Genomic DNA, 18,581 nt, shown 5'->3' with positions numbered 1-18,581 from the left:
CAGCCGGGATGGAGGGTGAGATCCCGAGGCCCAGGGAAGGGCCCAGGAAGCTCCAGGGACAGTGGAGAGGGGCAAGGATGGGCAGTGCTGGAGGCAGATCAGGGAAGGCTCTGAGATGGATAAACAAGAGCTGAGATCTAAAGTCCAGAAATGCCCAATGAAAACCAGCAGCCAAGTGGCCTCCAGTTACACAGAAAGGGAAAGAGACAGAGAGGCTGATTAGAATCCAAAATGGCCCAGCCTGACTCACTGGGAAGTTGCCAGGGGTCCGGTTACCAGGAAATCACCAGTCTTCCAGGCTGGCAGCCCTGACCCACCCCAGCCTTGGGCAGTGCCCCTCCCCATCCCAGGCCAGGACCCCTCACCCTGTCACCCCCAACCTGGCACCTTCTGTCAGGAGTAGCTTGTCCCACACACCCTCCTCTCCCCGTCTGCTAGGAGGTCTTTGCCTCTGCCCCTGATTTAGGGAAGCCTGTGGGAGGCTCGGCTGGCTGGGTGAGCCAATCCCCACAGCCTGGGTGTGTCTTCCATGCCTGGGCAACCAACCAAAACCTGGTATTGGGCCAGCTGGGTGCAGAGGAACCAGCTGAGGGTGACACAGCATGGGCACAGGATCTGCAAGTCTCAGCATCTCACACCTGAGTGGGAGGGGATCTTGAGGAAGTCAAAGGTGACTCTGAGCCCCAAAGTTTACAGCCATCTTGCCCTTCCAAGGCAAGGGTGTGGCAGATAAAGTCATGAACTTGAGAGTTCAGGTGGCAAGTGAGCGGGGCCAGGCCAACCCTTATCCGAGATCATGTTCTGAGCTCCTCTCTACATGTAGTCCAGGAGTTCATCATGCACCATTTCTCAGTGCAGACTTAGGAGATTGAGACAGAAGCTCCTGGCCTCTGGCTTCACAGTCTGGCAGGAGTTCAAGTCCTGCCTCCAGGCAACCCAGGGCCTGGGTTGAGACATGACTGACGGGAGCAGGAACAAACTATCTAACTGTGCTGGGGATTACCCAGTCAGATTTTAGAGATAAAGAGCCCCGCTGGAGGAGACTACCTGGAGGCTGGGCTCAGCATAGGAGGACAGAGAGGGGTGATGGGAGGTAAGGCTGAGAGTGGCCATGAGTGGATCGGGCCAGGGACAGGAGGGCAGAGATAAGGGACCCTGAGAGGAGTCCTTATTCTGGTCTCAGTTTTCCCATCTGGGAAATGGCATGTCAGATGAGGCCTTAGAGGGGGACAGAGGAGGGATTACAGGAAAATGGGCCTTAGATGGGGACAGATGAAAGATTATGAGGATGGAGCCTGAAAAACTGAGAGTGAAGGGAAGGGGCTGACAGCTAGCACTTTAGCGGCTGTGTGTCAGTCTCTGCTCTTTGCAAAAGACAATATGCAAAGTTCTTTTACTGTGTGCTGGACTCTACATAAAGCACACCTACCATGTGCCAGGTACTCTGTATACATGCTGTGTACCGTGTGCCAAGTGCTCTATGTAAAGTGTGCCCACTGTGTGCTGGGCACTCCACAGAAAATCTTGCTTCTTTGTTCTAGGTCGTCTATATAAAGTGAAATTTGTGCAAAGTAATTTATGTAAAGTGTACCTACTCTGCACCTGCCGCTCTATATAAAGCACACCTACTGTGTGTCAGATGCTCTACATAGAGCATGTTTACTACGTGCCTGGTGATCTATGTAAAATGCACCTACTGTGCCCCAAGTGCTCTACACAAAGTGTGCCTACTCTGGGTGCTGGGTACTCTTCATAAACTGTGACTCCATGTGTCCAGTACTCTACAAAAAGCAACCTACTGTGTGCCAGATGCTCTAAATAAAGTGTTCTTTCTGTGTGTCAAGTGCTCTACATAAAGCGTGCCTACTCTGGGTTCCGGGTACTCTTCATAAACTCTGACTCCGTGTGTCCGGTACTCTACATAAAGCACACCTACTGTGTGCCGGATGCTCTATATAAAGTGTTCTTTCTGTGTGTCAAGTGCTCTACATAAAGTAAAATTACTCTATCCAAAGTTCTTGACATAAAGAATGCCTACTGTGTGCAAGGCACTCTCCACAAAGCACTCCTACTGTGTGGCAGGGGCTCTAGGTAAAGCATGCCTACTGTGTTCCACCTACTCTAGGTCAAGTGCACCTGCTCATGTCAGTTGCTCACCTGCACCACCATGCCCAAAGCCTTCACACCAACCTCCCCTCGGTTCTCTGAGCCAGAGCCCTGGGATTGCTGCAGAGACCCGAGTGATGGCATCCAGAGAAGGGAATGCGTCCATTTAACACAAGAGCAAACTGAGTCTCAGAGAGGGCAGGCCTCTAGCCCAAGTTACAGAGTTCACAGGAAGCCAGGTTTGTGAGACCCTCAAGCCCAAACCTTTTTCCTCTGCCATGCTGTTCTGCACCCATTCATTAGGGTCAATGCCATATTAATACAGGGACATTTATAATGGAGGAATCTCAGGCAATGTCGTGGTCCCAGAGGGGAAATATCTTGAGGCCCTTGGATCAGCACCTGGCTCCTCCTCCCACACTCAGGATGCTCCACCCAACAGACCCAGGGCTCCCCTCCTGGCCCTCCTTGGATCCTGTCCAGAATTGCCCTGCCGGGTGGACTTAGGTGAGGAGGTGCTTGAAGGATGGGGCTCCTAGCAGAGCTGCTAAGCAGGAGGGCAGGGAAGACAGTGCTCCTGACACTGGCTGGGTGTTGGGGAGCCCCCAAGCCTCTCCTACCCCACCACCACTGCCAGCTCAATCAGCCAGGGGATTCAGGCTCCTGGCCCTACAGCCTCGGTGGGGTAGAGTGCATCCCCCAAAATCCCCACCCCCTCTGCAAGGACAGACCTCACCTACTGGCAGTTCCATCCCTGTTAGGCTCAGAGAGCAAAGCCAGAGTTTGATGAACAGGCGGGGTTCTACGGACACAGAAGAAAGCACTCCCAGTGGCTAGAGGGGTTCGGCACACTGTAGACCACCTGTGTGCCTGGGATGAGCAGGCAGCCTAGAGCAGGAATGGTGGCCACCATCATTTGCCAACATAACCCACACAGCCTGGTTAAGTCCTTTAAGTATATTAGCCACCTTGTTTTTCATTTTACAAATGAAACATTAAGCCTGGAAGATACTTAAGTGACCACCCACCGTCGCACAGCTAGTGGAGCTGGGCTATACACCCAGACCACCCACCCAGCCTCACATTGTGCCACCCTCACCACTGGGCCGTGCTCCTTCACGTCTGTAAATGGGCGTTTCAGCAGCACCCACCTCACATGGTTGTCATAATACTTAAAACAGACAATGCATGCAAAATGCACGAGGTAGACTAAAGGCTCAGCAAGTGCAACTCGCTGTTCCTGCTGTTACTGTGGTTGCTGGGTAAGCTGGATATAGGGTCTGACCTGGATCCTGCAGGGGGCAGAGACATGGCCTTGCGCTGTACTGGAGAAGGGCCCTAAAGGTCCAGCCTGTCCTCACCACCTACTCTCTTTGTGTGTAGATTATGACTAGGGGAGCAACCTCCTAGACACAGGAGCCTTGGCCTGAATCCAGAAGAGTTATCTGTGGTGAAGTAGCAACAGAAAATTTGAACACCTGTTAGGTGTTAAGGCAGACTCACAGGTGGATTCTTGAGGGGGAGACGTCAGCTGTTCTGGTTCTGGGAGCTGAACAATCCATGGAGCCCAGCCTCCCATCCAATGAAGACATGAGCTCTGCACAGCCCAGCTACTGCATCCATGAGAGTCTCTGCTTAAATGCCCCCCAGCATGGAGACCTCAGCACACATACACACACACACACACACACACACACACACACACACACACACAGCCTGTGCCTTTACAGCAGTGGTCCCCAACCTTTTTGGCACCAGGGACCAGTTTCATGGAAGACAATTTTTCCACAAGCTGCAGCAGGGAGAGGAGAGGCAAAGATGGTTTCAGGATGATTCAGGCACATCACATTTATTGTGCACTTTATTTCTATTATTATTACACTGTAATATGTAATGAGGTAATTATACAACTCATCATCATGTAGAATCAGTGGGAGCCCTGTGCTTGTTTTCCTGCAACTAGATGATCCCATGTGGGGGTAATGGGAGACAGTGACAGATCATCAGGCATTAGATTTTCATAAGGTGCACACAATCTAGATTCCCTGCATGTGCAGTTCACAGTAGGGTTTGCACTCCTATGAGAATCTAATGCTGCTACTGATCTGACAGGAGGCGGAGCTCAGGCAGTAATGCGAGTGATGGTGAGCAACTGTAAATACCGATGAAGTCTTGCTCACTCACCCACTGCTCATCTCTCACTGTGTGGTACAGTCCCTAACAGGCCACAGACCAGTACCAGTCTGCTGTCCGGAGGTTGGGGGCCCCTGCTTTACAGAATATTAGAGGGTACATACTCTATGGAAATGAGCCTCAAACTCAACCCATTCTAAATCAATGAGAAAGGGGATCATTTAAAATGCATCTTCCTCTATGTGTACACATGTCAAGGGAGGTGAGATATGAGGCTAAGAGAGTGAGGTAAAGAATAGCAGGTATGTCTGCAAGATATTCACAGAAATGAGGTGGACAGTGCATAGATGCATATGCCTCTATCTGTCATATTTGTATAAATAAACTCTAGCATGAATAATTTTTAAGCTTAGAATATAAATGTTTAGGGCTGGGCACAGTGGCTCATGCCTGTAATCCCAGCACTTTGAGAGGCCGAGGCCGATGATTATCACCTGAGGTCAGGAGTTCAAGAACAGCCTAGCCAACGTGGGGAAACCCCGTTCTACTAAAAATACAAAAATTAGCTGGGCGTGGTGGTGGACGCCTGCAATCCCAGCTACTCGGGAGGCTGAGACAGGAGAATCGCTTGAACCCAGGAGGTTGCAGTGAGCCAAGATCACATCATTGAACTCCTGCCTGGGCAACAAGAGTGAAACTCCATCCAAAATAATAATGATATGTAAATGTTTATGTACATATAACTATTTATATGTTTATATATTTCACTTGTGTGGTTTGTTTTTTCCTCTGTTTGTACAACCAGTAATTCTCCCAGGTCTCCACTCTGTGGGACCCTGCAAAGCTCCCACTTCTTGGACTCTGTGCTCTGGGAGTGTATGGGATGCACCTGAGCCAGAGCTCCCTGCAGCCCCAGAGGCCAAGAAGTCCCTGGATGGTTGCTGTCTCTGGTCCTAAGCCCTTTATGGAATAGGGCCTCTACCAGAATAGAGAGCTGGGACCAGATCAGCAGGTCTGCCACCTGGGTGTGGGTCTGCCTTCTCAAAACAACCCTTCTAGGTCTTGGGTTCCTTTGGGTTCCACAAATGCCTACCTGAATCCCAACACACTCAGAAAGGCACTTTTTCCCATGGATGGCTGTGAAATTATTGTTGTTGTAGAGGGATCCAATTGGGGGGACCTCCTATCCCACCATCTTGCTGATTTCACTCTTACAGAAGTCTTGAAGCCAGACAGTATAAGTATCCCAACTTTGTTCTCCTTTATATAATTAACTTTTTCTATTCTACATCGTTTGCATTTTCATATAAATGTTAGAATCAGCTTATCAATGTCTACTAAAGCTTTCTGACAGGTTCTCGCAAGACTCAGCTTTCAGCTTAATTTTTTTCTTTTTGGGAGAGTGAATTAGGGTCCGAGATTTTATTTTCCTTTTATGTTATACATCAATGTTCATAGCAGAACTCTTCATAATAGCTAAAAAGTGGAAGCAACCCAAATGTCTAACAATGGATGGATGGATAAACAAAATATGGTACATCTATCCAATGGAATATCGTTTGGCTGTAAAAAGGAATGCAGTACTGATACTGTAACATAGATATTAATGCTGTAACATAGATGAACTTTGAAAACATATGCTAAGTGAAAGAAGCCAGTCACAAAAGGCCATATAATGTATGATTCCATTTATATAAAATTTTCATAACAGGCAAATCCATAAAGACAGAAAGAGAAAGCAGATCCGTGGTTGTCAGGTCTGGGGGGAAGCAGGCATTGGGGAGTGACTGTTAATGGGCATGGCGTTTATTTTACAGATAATGAAAATGTTCTAAAATGAATTATGGTTGCACAATTCTGTGACTATATGAAAAAGCATTGAATTACAACCTTTACGTGGATGAATTTTTGGCTGTGAATTATATCTGAATAAACATTTTTTTTGAGACAGAATCTCACTCTGTTACCCAGGCTGCAGTGCAGTGACGCAATCTTGGCTCACTGCAACCTCTGCCTCCCAGGTTCAAGCGATTCTCGTGCCTCAGCCTCATGAGTTGCTGGGATTACAGGCACCCGCCACCACACCAGCTAATTTTTGTATTTTTAGTAGAGACTGGGTTTCGCCATGTTGGCCAGGCTGGTCTTTGACTCCTGCCCTCATGTGAGCCACCCGCCTCGGCCTCTCAAAGTGCTAGGATTACAGGCATGAGCCACTGTGCCCCAGCCAAGATTTTTTTTAAGATGGGGTCTTACTATGTTGGCCAGGCTGATCCCAAATTCCTAGGCTCAGGCAATTCTCCCACCTAGGCCTCCCAAAGTGCTGAGATTACAGAAGTAAGCCACTGTGCCAGGCTTGAATATATATATTTTTTTTAACAAAAGAGAATTTCAGATGTTTTAAAATCAATAAACCCAATACTTACATCTGAGAAAACAGGAAAAAGAAAAAACCAGACTGGCTTGAGTGGCTGAGCTCAGGGGCTCATGTCTGTAATCCCAGCGCATTGGGAGGCTGAGGCAGGTGGATCACTTGAGTCCAGGAGTCTGGGGACAGCCTAGGCAACACAGTGAGACCTCAGTTCTACAAAAAGTAAAATAAGTTAGTTGGGCATGCTTGCACCAGCGTGTAGTCCCAGATACTCGGGAGGCGGAGGCAGGAGGATCACCTGAGCCCAGGAGGTTGAGGCTGCAGTGAGCTATGATCACACCGCAGCACTCTAGCCTAGATTACAGAGTGAGACTCTGCCTCAAAAAAAAAAAAAAAAAAGACTGGCTTGAGCCGAGCTTGGTAGCTTGGTATATACCACTTGTACTTGATAAGAAGTTGGATTGTGCACCTAATTTTATGGATTTTTAAAGAGAACACACCTAGTCCAGGATGAACATATTGGGTTGTGTCCTTATTGGGGCTCAGTAGTGAGTGACGATTTATTGTCTCAGTGAAGGATGGTGATTTCTTGCTCTACTATATTAAACATTTCCACTGTGAATCCCCTATTGAGTCCTGCAAGTTCTTACACAGCATCTTCATTTCCCAGTCTCTCAGAGCACCACGGGGTCTGTTGGATTTAGAGAAATAAAAGTAAAATCCTAAGACCCCCAATCAACTGAGCAGACACCCCCCTGAACAGAGAAACCCCAGAGAAATCTTAAAAACTGAGTTCCCAGCTATGACGGGAGGGGATGTCGGCTATGCCTCAGTATGTCCATCCCTTATTAATCTTTAACCAGAATTCTCTCCAGTCCTATCTCCTTTGAGACTGGAATCTTCCCAACCTTTGCAGGAGCTAAGGCCTCCCTGAGCAGAGAGGTAGCAGTGAGCCCTTGTGTGCTGGAGGAAGAGGTGGAGGCTGTAGGTTCCTGAACGCCCCCTGAGGCTCCTCCTGGTCTCTCCAGACCCAGAGGATAACCCTTCCAGGGTGGTTTCCTGGGGAGGTGCATGGAAATGACCTGCTGGGAAGGCCACTGCAGGAATAAAGCTCACAGCACCAGTTTAAGGAGGCCTTGGTCTGGCTCCTACATTTGCCTGCAGGTACCCCCTGAAAACACCTTAAAAGGGTGCTTTTTCTGCATTTTACTTGTGGCCACTTGATTGAAGGCAGCCCCAGGTGGAGGGGGACCAAGATGATATGGGTACAAGGGCAGAGTCAGAGAGTTGTGGATGGAGCTGCCCAGCCTGGAATTGGGGTGCAGAACTGGGGAGACGGGGGAAAGAGAGAGATCTCAGATTTCAGTGGCTGCTTGGGGTGTTTTTTTCCCACACAGAGTGCCTGGCTGTTCAGCCAGCCCAGGTGCCCATTGCAGCTTATAGGTCAATGGTCCTCAACTGAATGTGATTTTGGCCCCCGGGAGACATTTGGTCATGTCCAGAGATACTCTGGTTGTCAGGACTTGTGGGGAGGGGGAATTTTCCTACTAGCATCTAAGGGATTGAGGTAAAGAATGCCGCTAAATGTCAGACAATGCACAGGACAGCTCCCACTACGAAGAATGATCCGGTCCCAAATGTCAGGAGTGTTGAGATTGAGAAACTCTGTTCAAGGTGTATTTTGTCTCCACTGTTGTGTCCTTGCTAACCTGGTTGCAAGAGGTAGGATGGAGCTGGATGCATTCCAGTGCTGTGAGATGTTTGCTCTGCACCTGTATGTGAGCCATCCACAGTGATACCAGAGTAGGCAGAATTCCGTCCACCTGTCAGAGGAGATGGGGACCCCAGCCTCGAGAGCTGTGGCTGCTCCAGCAAGCAGGAGGCAGGATGGTGGAATGTAGGGGTGAGGCAGGAGCTTGAGGAGAGGGGGAAGGTTGGATCAGACACTGTGTCGTGTCATTGCCAGGAATACTAAGGTCCATGCTAGGGTTGGAGACCATGAGTCTAGAACAGGGTCAGTGAGTGACATCTGGTACAGAATGATACAGACAAACAAGCTCTGAAGACCAGTATCATCATCAGTCAATGACAATGACTTTTACAAGGTGGACTGTCACAGTTCTCTGGTTACTCCTGTTTTTCTCTTGGGCAGAGGAGACTTAGAGCTGCAAAATTGTTTCTCCAAAGACACACAGTGAGAGCTGGGGTTTCCACCCTGAGTCTGATGCCTCCACAACTTGTAAACATTTCAGAAAATTCTCTCTGGAAGCCAGAGTGGAGTGCATGCAGAGGAGAGGAAATGAGGAGGAGGATGGGGCAGCAGCCCAGGAGAGGGGATGGAGAGGAGGGGAGCAGATGGAGAAGTGCTTAGTAGAAGAGAGGACGCCCAGCAATGGGAGGGATGGGGAAGGAAGGTGGCTGATGCTGGAGTATGGTTTCTGGGTAGGGCGGCTGCGTGGTCAGAAGACTTTCTTTCCATGTCATAAGCTTGGTCTTTTCCTGTGGGATACGTCATCCAGTAAAGTTCCTCATTGTCCAGGTGATTCTGTGTTCTTCAAGCGCCAGGCTGACTCCTCCTGTGTGGCGGGGGTGGGGGGTGGATACTTGGGGACAATGTCCTAGTGAGACAACTAGGTGGTGTAATAATGGATGAGTCCATCCAGAACAAAGGATTTCAGAAACTCTTGTAGCAATGTGGCTCACATTATTCATAAAAATATTTTTGTTTTCTTTTATGGTAGAATTCAGGTGCAGAAATTTGAGTCCGTGATATTTCCAGTTTGTGGCTTTTGATTGACATTGGTTTGTGCAAGATCTTTTTCTTATTTCATTTGTCAATCCCCTTTCTTTCATTGTTTCCATTCTTTGTTTGACAGGCATTTTCACATACTTAATATGCACTTTTTGATTTGTTTATGTTCTTGTAAGATACACACTGCTTTCTATCTGCACACATTTTTTCTGTGACTATTTTAAAATGGTAAATTAATGGACTTAATTTTATTAGAGAAGTTTTAAGTTTATAGAAATACTGATCGGAAAGTATAGAGCGTTCTTACATACGCCTCACCCCTGCATGTGGGGTCATCTCTCCTATTGTTGACATCTTGTATTCCTGTAGCACCTGTGTTACAATCGATAAACCAATATCGACACATTATCAACCAAGTTCTAGAGTAGTCTTTCCTTTTGTTGACATCTTGCATTCCTGTGGTATGCATGTTCCAATTGATGAACCAATATTGATGCATTATTATTAACTAAATTCCATAGTTTACATTATGTTATACTCTTCAGATTGTGTGTATGGATTTTGACAAATGACATGGATTCATTATTACTATATCATTCAGAATAGTTTCATGCACATATATTTTTAATGTGACCACACGGAATTATGCTAGAGAGTTCATCCTGTTTTGTGTTTTATTCACTCAATATTATTTTAAAGGTTCACTTACATTACTATGTGTGCATCTAACTCCGGCCAAAAGCTCTATAGCCTCTATATCTGTTGTTTGCCTCTATATCCTTTTACCTGCCTTCTCTCCAATTAGGAACAAGCAGTCTTAACCAACACCTCCACTAAAATAACTGCTGCAGGGAACATTCTCTTACATGTCCCCCTATAAACAGGTTTCAGAAGTCAAGACAGATGCACAGTAGCAAGTTTGCTGGTACACAGAGCATGAATCCCATTAAAAATTTTAATTTCCACAATTCTACATGCCCACTAATAGTGCATAAGTATTTCTTTTATTATTATTATTTGAGACAGAGTCTCCCTCTGTCACCAGTGGGCTGGAGTGCTGTGGTGCGATCTCAACTCACTGCAGCCTCCACCTCCTGGGTTCAAGCAATTCTCATGCCTCAGCCTCCAGAGTAGCTGGGATTACAGATGTGCACCACCATACCTGGCTAATTTTTGTATTTTTCATAGAGACAGGGTTTTGCCTTGTTGGCCAGGCTGGTCTCAAACTCCTGGCCTCAAGTGATCCTCCTGCCTCAGCCTCCCAAAGTGCTGGGATTACAGGTGTGAGCCACCGTGCCCAGTCCATAGTGCATAAGTATTTCTTTCTCCTCATAGCCCAACCAACACTGGACATTTTATAATTTGGGGAATTGCAGGGCTATACCGTGAAATTCCACTGCTGTTTTTCATTTTCCCCTTTCCTCCATTCTGTTCTTCTTTTCTTCCTTTTTGTTTCCTTTTTTTTTTCGAGCATCCTTTCATTTGCCTGAGTAACTCCTGTGCATCATCTTCTCACATCCTTTGCTCATTTTTGAATTAAGGTACCTACTTCTTCTTGATATAACCGGTTTCTTATTTGCTCTAGATATTATTCCCTTGTCAATTTTTAAGAAATTCCCCACACTACATGGATGTGCTCCTGTCGGTTTTAGACAATGCAAATATCTTTTCCCCATTTCCCATCTGCCTGTTAACTTCATCCCGGAAATCCTTTGTTGAATGGAAATCCTCAATGTTGATTTTTTTTTTATGTTTTAAAAATCACCTTAATATTTGTGCTTTTGAAATGTTGTTTAGGAAGTCTTTCCTCAAGCCTAGATCACAAAGTTATTCTCCTATACTTTCGTCTGTTAAATTTATACTTTGATATTTGGTATTTATTTTTTGAATCCAGCTGGATTCCTCCTTTGTATGTGCTGTTAGGCAGAAATTCAGATTTACTTTGCTTCATAAAATGAGCAATTTTCTCACTACAATGAGTGAACAATCTACCTTTTATTCTTGATTTGTGCCAGTACATTTATCATGTACTATATTAGGTTTTGAATCACACAGGGATATTTTCTGAGATTTCCAATCAACTTACTCAGATCTATGTCTGTTCCACTTTTCATAATTTTAAAAATGACTGTGACTCTATTGTGTGTCTCAGCATGTGGGAGAGAACAGCTCTTCTCTTGATTCCATTTTTATAATATTAGTATGGGTTGTGCTAACTTTTATGTATGTATGTATGTATGTATGTATGTATGTATGTGTGTATTTGAGACAGAGTCTTACTCTGTCACCCAGGCTGGAGTGCAGTGGTGCCATCTCCACTGACTGCAACCTCCACCTCTAGGATTCTAGCGATTCTCCTGCCTCAGCCTCCGAGTAGCTGGGATTACAGGAGCCCAACACCACGCCTGGCTAATTTTTTAATTTTCAGTGAAGAAGGGGTTTCATCATGTTGGCCAGGCTGGTCTCAAACTCCTGGCCTCAAGCAGTCCATCCTCCTCAACCTTCCAAAGTGCTGGGATTACAGGCATGAGCCACCGCACTGGCCTGACATGTATTTTTCTGAAGGAATTTTCAAATAGTTTCATCAAATGTATGGTTGATTCACTGGAACTGTAAACACAGTTGTATTGAGGTTATAATTTGAGTATGAATTGACATCATTAGCACATCAAGCCATCCCACCCAAGACTGTAAACTGCTCCCCATATGTTCCGATAATCTTCTACATGTTTATTAGCATGGATTTAAAATTTTTCTCTTTGAAGGTATGGGATGTTTTGGGTTAATTCCAGATATTTTATAGTAGAATTTTTCAAAGTATGATATGAGGACCTCTGAAGGGTGGTCCCTAAAGTCTTTATTTTTTTAATTATACATGAGAATATATTTTCATCATATGCCTCAACTAAGACATCACACAGGTGCCCACCACCATGCCTGGCTAATTTTTTGTATTTTTTTTTTTTTAGTAGAGATGGGGTTTCACCGTGTTAGCCAAGATGGTCTCAATCTCCTGACCTTGTGATCCACCCCACCTCTGCCTCCCAAAGTGCTGGGATTACAGGCGTGAGCCACCATGCCCGGCCCATATTGCCACAGACTGAATGAAGAAGCAAATGTGAGCATCAAGCTGTTTCCCGCCAAGCCAGGACATATGATGTTTTTGCTAAAATGTCAGAAACGCTACTCTTCTCACAAAATGCTTTCTTCTTAATGTGGTTATTTGCCTGAAAATGTTACTTACATTTCTAAAAGTTAAAGAAAGTGGAAAGAAACACGAAACATGGCTTGGCAGTTAAAAACAGGTTTACTTTAGATAAAACCTGAGAGGGGCTTCTGACTGATTTCAGTCAGGAGCACTTTCTCTTACAGACTAAGAGTACATACTGGTTTTAGGGTAAGGGGCTTATTACAAGCTTGGAATGTTTCTGTGTTGGGGAGAAGTTTTATGGCAGGGTTGGAATGTCTCTGGGCAGAGGGGAGGTTATCTTGGGGCTGACATCTTTCTGGCCGGGTGGGAGTTATCTTGAGGCTGGCATCTTCTCAGCTGGAGGAGGCTTATCTCAGGGCTAGCATGTCTGGTTGGGGAGGAGTTTGGAATATTTCCAGCTAGAGATGTTATTTGTGGTTTATGGTCATGCTGACCTTAGCCATTAGCCTGACACCCTTTGGATTTAGATGGTTTTTTTATTAAGGTGAATTTTAGAATGAGGGGCTTGTCCAAGATAGTGATGCTCCTACTCTGTCAATATTAGCAAGCAATAGGTTTATTACTGCTCTTTTAAATGTACTAATAGTTAATATTTTAAATAATTTTTCAATTTTCATTTCCAATATGGTAAAAAATGATAGTTCTAAACCATGTAAACAAAAGCCCTTTAGAGTGGTCAGTAGTTTCGAGGTGTAAAGGAATCTTGAGACATGTTTCTTTATATTTTTCTTTATATTTTGTGCATTTGAAATTTTGCTTAGGAAGTCTTTCCTCATGCCTAGATTACGAAGTTATTATCCTGCACTTTCTTCTACTGAATGTAAAGATAATTGCAAAGACTGCAACTATTTTTGCACCAGCCTAATAGTTTGTGTTGCTGTTGGGAATCTTCTCTTTCTCTGTACTCAACTTCTATTTCTTGAATGCTTGTTGCTGGTGTGACACTAGGAGGATCACCGGGATTTTTGCCAGCTGACCTTGCCTTCTGAATCTCTGGGTTCTGTTACTGTTCTAATAAATGATGTCATCATTCTTTTATCTTTCCTAGGTAGATGATCTCATCTCTTCCCTTCCAGTGCTTAGATATTTTATTTCTTTTTCTTGCCTTATACCATCACTCAGGACATTCAGCTCCATGTTAAAGAACAGCAGAGTTAGTGAGTATCTTCAGCTTTTTCTTGATCCTAAAATAATGCATCAAAAAGTTTCTTCATTTAGTGTAGTATTTGCTAATATTGTGTTATATATTGTGTATGTAGCTAAGAAGGTCTCCTTGAATTTTGTGTTGTGAAGTGTTCTTTAAAAATCATAAATACTAGTAGAGTTTAAGAAAAATGTATTTATCTATGATTGAAATAATCATGATTTTTTAAATCAATTCCTGTGATAAATTATATGATAGGTTTTCTGATGTTAGCCATCCTTGTCATTTACTAAATAAACCAATGCCACTTTATTATGGTAAACCATTTTTAATACACCATTAAATTTGACTAGGTTATGGTTCCATTCTGGAATTTAAAATCTGCATGGATAGATGAAGTAGGCCTGTAATTGTCTCTTTTTTCGGCAAACATTCTTACCTGATTTTAGACCAAGATTGCATTAACCTGATGAGATGTGCTGGTAAGATTTCCTAACACTTGTCTATGATTTTGAAGCTCATGTATAAGATACTAACAAACTGTTTCTTAACAGTTTAATAATAATCACTACACCTTAATAAAACTCACTGGGGCAAAGATTTTAGAGAGAGACCATCTTTGGCTACCATTTCAATTTCTTCAAAGCTTATTTAAGCATACAGGGTCCCCATTTTTCTTGAATCAGTTTTAGAATTTTATATTTTTCTAAGTATTTGGTCATTTCATCTACAATGCAAATTTATTATTTTTTAAAACCTTTTATTAATTTAAAAATATCAATTGTCTCTATAATTATTTACCATTTTTAATTTTGGGTTTTGTTATTGGCACCTTCTCCTTGTTTCCCTCTATCCTTTCAATATTTTCTAATGCTTGATTTTGGTTTTATTAAGCATAAAATTTTCTTAAGGAAGCTTCTTGATAAATCTATTTAGTGCTGTATATTTCCCTCAAAGTACTATTTTAGGTTAAAATGTTAACACTCAATATTTGAATTATCATTTAATTCTAAAAATTTCTTAAATTTATAATTTACTGCTGAACCTGAAGATTATTCAATTATATAGTTAGCTTCCAAACATGTGATATTTGAAAAGCTATTTCTTCTCTATTAATTTGTAATATTAATGCATTATAAGCTATACAACATTTATACTTTGGAATTAAAGAATTTTTTATATCTTAATGAAGTGTCAATTTTTGTAAAAGTATCTGTGTGCTTGAAAAAATATTATCTGTTTCATGAAGAGTCTAATATATATGATAGCTAATGTCTGAATATTATTATTTGCATTGTAATTAGTAATTGATAAATTACATTTCTAAACTGTATTAAAATTTCTAACTATAATATTTATCTATCTCTCATTGATTTAGTTATTTATATCTATCTCACTGAAGTTGTGTTATTTATTACTTAATATTCCAGGATATATAGTAATGTAGACTTATTATATTTATGCTGGCAGCTATAATGTTCTTTTAAATGGTATAAATATTATTCTCTATCCTTTAGTGTGTGTGATTTAAAAATTTTATCATGCATTAAGAAACTAAACATTTTTCTCCATAGCCAAAATAACCAGATTGCACTTAAAAAAATAATTAGCTGGGCATGGTTGCTCATGCTTGTAATCCCAGCACTTTGGGAGGCTGAGATAGGAAGATCACTCAAGGCCAGGAGTTGGAGACTAGTTTGGGCAACAATGTGAGGCCCTGTCTCTAAAAATTTTTTAATTAGACAGGTGAGGTGGCACACACCTCTAGTCCCAGCTATTTAGGAGGCCAAGGCAGAGGATTGCCTGAGCCCAGGAGTTCTAGGATGCAGTGAGTCATGATCCTACTCTAACCTGGGGAACAGAGTGAGACCTGTCTCTTAAAAAATTAGTAATTAGATCCATAATAATGCCTTAATATTACTCATACCTAATGATTCATTCATACTACAATCAAAATGTTCTCTATTGCCTTAAAATACTTACAGCTGGTTTTGTAGATCAATATTCAACTAGTCCCCTATGTTGCATCCAGTGGTTATGTCCTTGAATCTCTCTTATCCTTTGAATGAGCCTTTATCAATGAGACCAGACCAATTGTTCTGTGGAATTATCCACCTTCTGAATTGTTCTGAAAGCCTCCTCATGGTGTCATTAACTTATTCCTCCATCTTCTGTACAATGATTATCCTTTTTGGCTAGTGGGCATCTTTTCAATCTAGTACCTCCAGACTTTTAATATTATCCCATTACTTAGTGAAAGTTTCATTTCACACTGGTACAAGGTGTCCAAGGCTTTCTTCCATGTCCAGGCAACAGATCAGCCATGTCTCAAGGAACTCTGGTTCACTCGAGTGGCATATGGTATTAGAGACATTGTGATAATTGTTTCCGTAAACTCCACCTTTTATTATTATTAAGATTGCAACCTCAGCTTTCATTTGGTGCATATTTGTCTGACATGTATGTATCCAGCCTTTTCTTTTCAAATTTTCTATTCAGATTTTTTAGAATAGTAAATGTACAATTTGAAATAGGATGGCATAAATAAGTATCAATAAATGAGTATTAAAATAAATGTAAATGAGTTAAATAAGCAACTAAAAGACAAAGACTCTCAGGGAAAAAAAATTTTAAAGCTCAGGATCAAAATATATGTTTTCTAGAACTGGCACATTATCAAGAGAATCTGACCCTGATCATCCATGCCTGTCTCTAATGGCTCCAAGTACTAAACCTTTTCTTTATGTTAGTCAGTGTTAATAGAAACCCAATTAGTAGCCAAAATCTGACTTGATCATCTAATATAGTGATCTCATTTGATCTTTGTCACATTGCTGAATGTTAAGAACTATTATTATTTATTCCATTTTACAGATGAGGAAAGTGAGACCCAGAAAGTTCCGCCAGTTGTTGAATAGCATAGAGCTGTTGAGTTGCCATTTGGTCTGTGCTAGAGTCTATGTTTTAACCACTGTCACTTAATTTTGTTTCTGATCTCACCAGATACAGTATCCTTGCCTGGTCAGAACTACAGCACCATATCTGAATTTATCCTCTTTGGCTTCTCAGACTTCCCCCAGCAGCTCCTGCCCATCTTGTTCTTGCTGTACCTCCTGATGTTCCTGTTCACATTGCTTGGCAACCTTCTCATCATAACCACAATCTGGATTGAACACAGACTGCACACACCCATGTACCTCTTCTTGTGTGCCCTCTCCATCTCTGAGATTCTGTTCACTGTTGCCATCACCCCTCGCATGCTGGCTGATCTGCTCTCCACCCATCGTTCCGTCACCTTTGTGGCTTGTGCCAGTCAGATGTTCTTCTCCTTCACGTTTGGCTTCACTCACTCCTTCCTTCTCATGGTCATGGGCTATGATCACTATGTGGCCATCTGCCACCCACTGCGTTACAGCGTGCTCATGAGCCCCTGTGACTGTGCCCATCTTGTGGCCTGGACCTGGGCTGGTAGCTCAGTCATGGGGATGATGGTGACGATGATAGTTTTTCACCTCACTTTCTGTGGGTCTAACGTGATCCACCATAATTTTGCCTGTCGTGTGCTTTCCCTCTTGAAGTTGGCCTGTGGGAACAAGACATCATCTGTCATCATGGGTTTGATGCTGGTGTGTGTCACAGCCCTGATAAGCTGTTTACTCCTCATCATCCTCTCCTATGTCTTCATTGTGGCTGCCACTTTGAGGATTCCTTCTGCTGAGGGCCGGCACAAGACTTTCTGCACGGGTGTATCCCACCTCACTTTGGTGGTCGTGCACTATAGTTTTGCCTCCCTTATCTACCTCAAGCCCAAGGGCCTCCATTCTATGTACAGTGACGCCTTGATGGCTACCATCTATACTGTCTTCACCCCCTTCCTTAGCCCAATCATTTTCGCTCTAAGGAACAAGGAGCTGAAGAAGGCCATAAATAAAAACTTTACAGGAAATGCTGTCCTTTAAGCCCTTGAGTGCCAATTTGGTGGTGATAAAATATAATAGACGGGCTGAAGATAATATCTGTCTCCATAGGACTGTTGTAAGGGTTCAGGTATGTGAAAATATGTATTTGAACATACTAGCTATTGTTTCTTATCCCTTTTTGCTTAGACTCAAGTGATTATAATCTCTTGTTTATGAGCCATTGTGATGAACTTTATCCTATTATCTGTGCCTAGAAATATGTTTTCTATCTACGGACAGGTGGGGATCATCACGTGGATGTGTCTGGGCACTTACGCACATGGTTCTTCTTGAATTAACAGGCAAAAAAGATTTTATTCTCCCCTAGTGTAAGAAAAAGCAAGAATAACATCATAGTCATAAATGCCACCAAGCACTGAGCTTTTTCTATGTATCGGCACAGTGTCCAATGTTTTATAAATATTATCCTTTTAATTAGAAGAAATGTACAAAGGAAAGTAAACTACTCACCTCAGAGAAACTGGTTCTTACATAAAGTTCCTCACTGTCTTTGGGAGAGGTATACCCTAAGTTTGTGTGTGAATATTAATATGTTGAGTTGAGTGAAGGATGTCACAATGCAAAAGTGGAGAGACACAAAGAAGGAGAGAGAGAGAGAGAGACCAAGAGGGAGAGTGAGAGAGAGATACAGAGACGGAGACAGAAGACAGAGGAGAGAGACAGAGAGAGGGAGAGAGAGAATGCAGGTGTCAAGTAAAATGGGAGTTCTTTAAATTTTTTTATCTGTACAGGAAATGTAATAACTAAGAATTTGGCCAGAACTTCCAACACTATGTTGAATAGGAGTGGTGAGAGAGGGCATCCCTGTCTTGTGCCAGTTTTCAAAGGGAATGCTTCCAGTTTTTGCCCATTCAGTATGATATTGGCTGTGGGTTTGTCATAGATAG

General features: G+C 43.1%; 1 protein-coding gene across 1 annotated transcript; it reads left to right on the top strand.

Moving 5' to 3' along the window:
* Positions 1–8: 8 nt before the first annotated feature.
* Positions 9–17,681, top strand: LOC100448802 (olfactory receptor 10H3-like). Its single transcript, XM_054541356.1, is given in 3 exon segments — positions 9–15; positions 16,718–17,650; positions 17,653–17,681. Coding segments are annotated over 3 exon segments (969 nt in total).
* The last annotated feature ends 900 nt before the right edge of the window (positions 17,682–18,581 follow it).

This window comes from Pongo abelii, chromosome 20 (genome assembly GCF_028885655.2).
Source record: "Pongo abelii isolate AG06213 chromosome 20, NHGRI_mPonAbe1-v2.0_pri, whole genome shotgun sequence".
In the NCBI taxonomy this organism is placed as follows: Eukaryota; Metazoa; Chordata; class Mammalia; order Primates; family Hominidae; genus Pongo; species Pongo abelii.
Note: the sequence above shows the minus strand (reverse complement) of the source record. Positions and strands in the feature narration are given on the sequence as shown.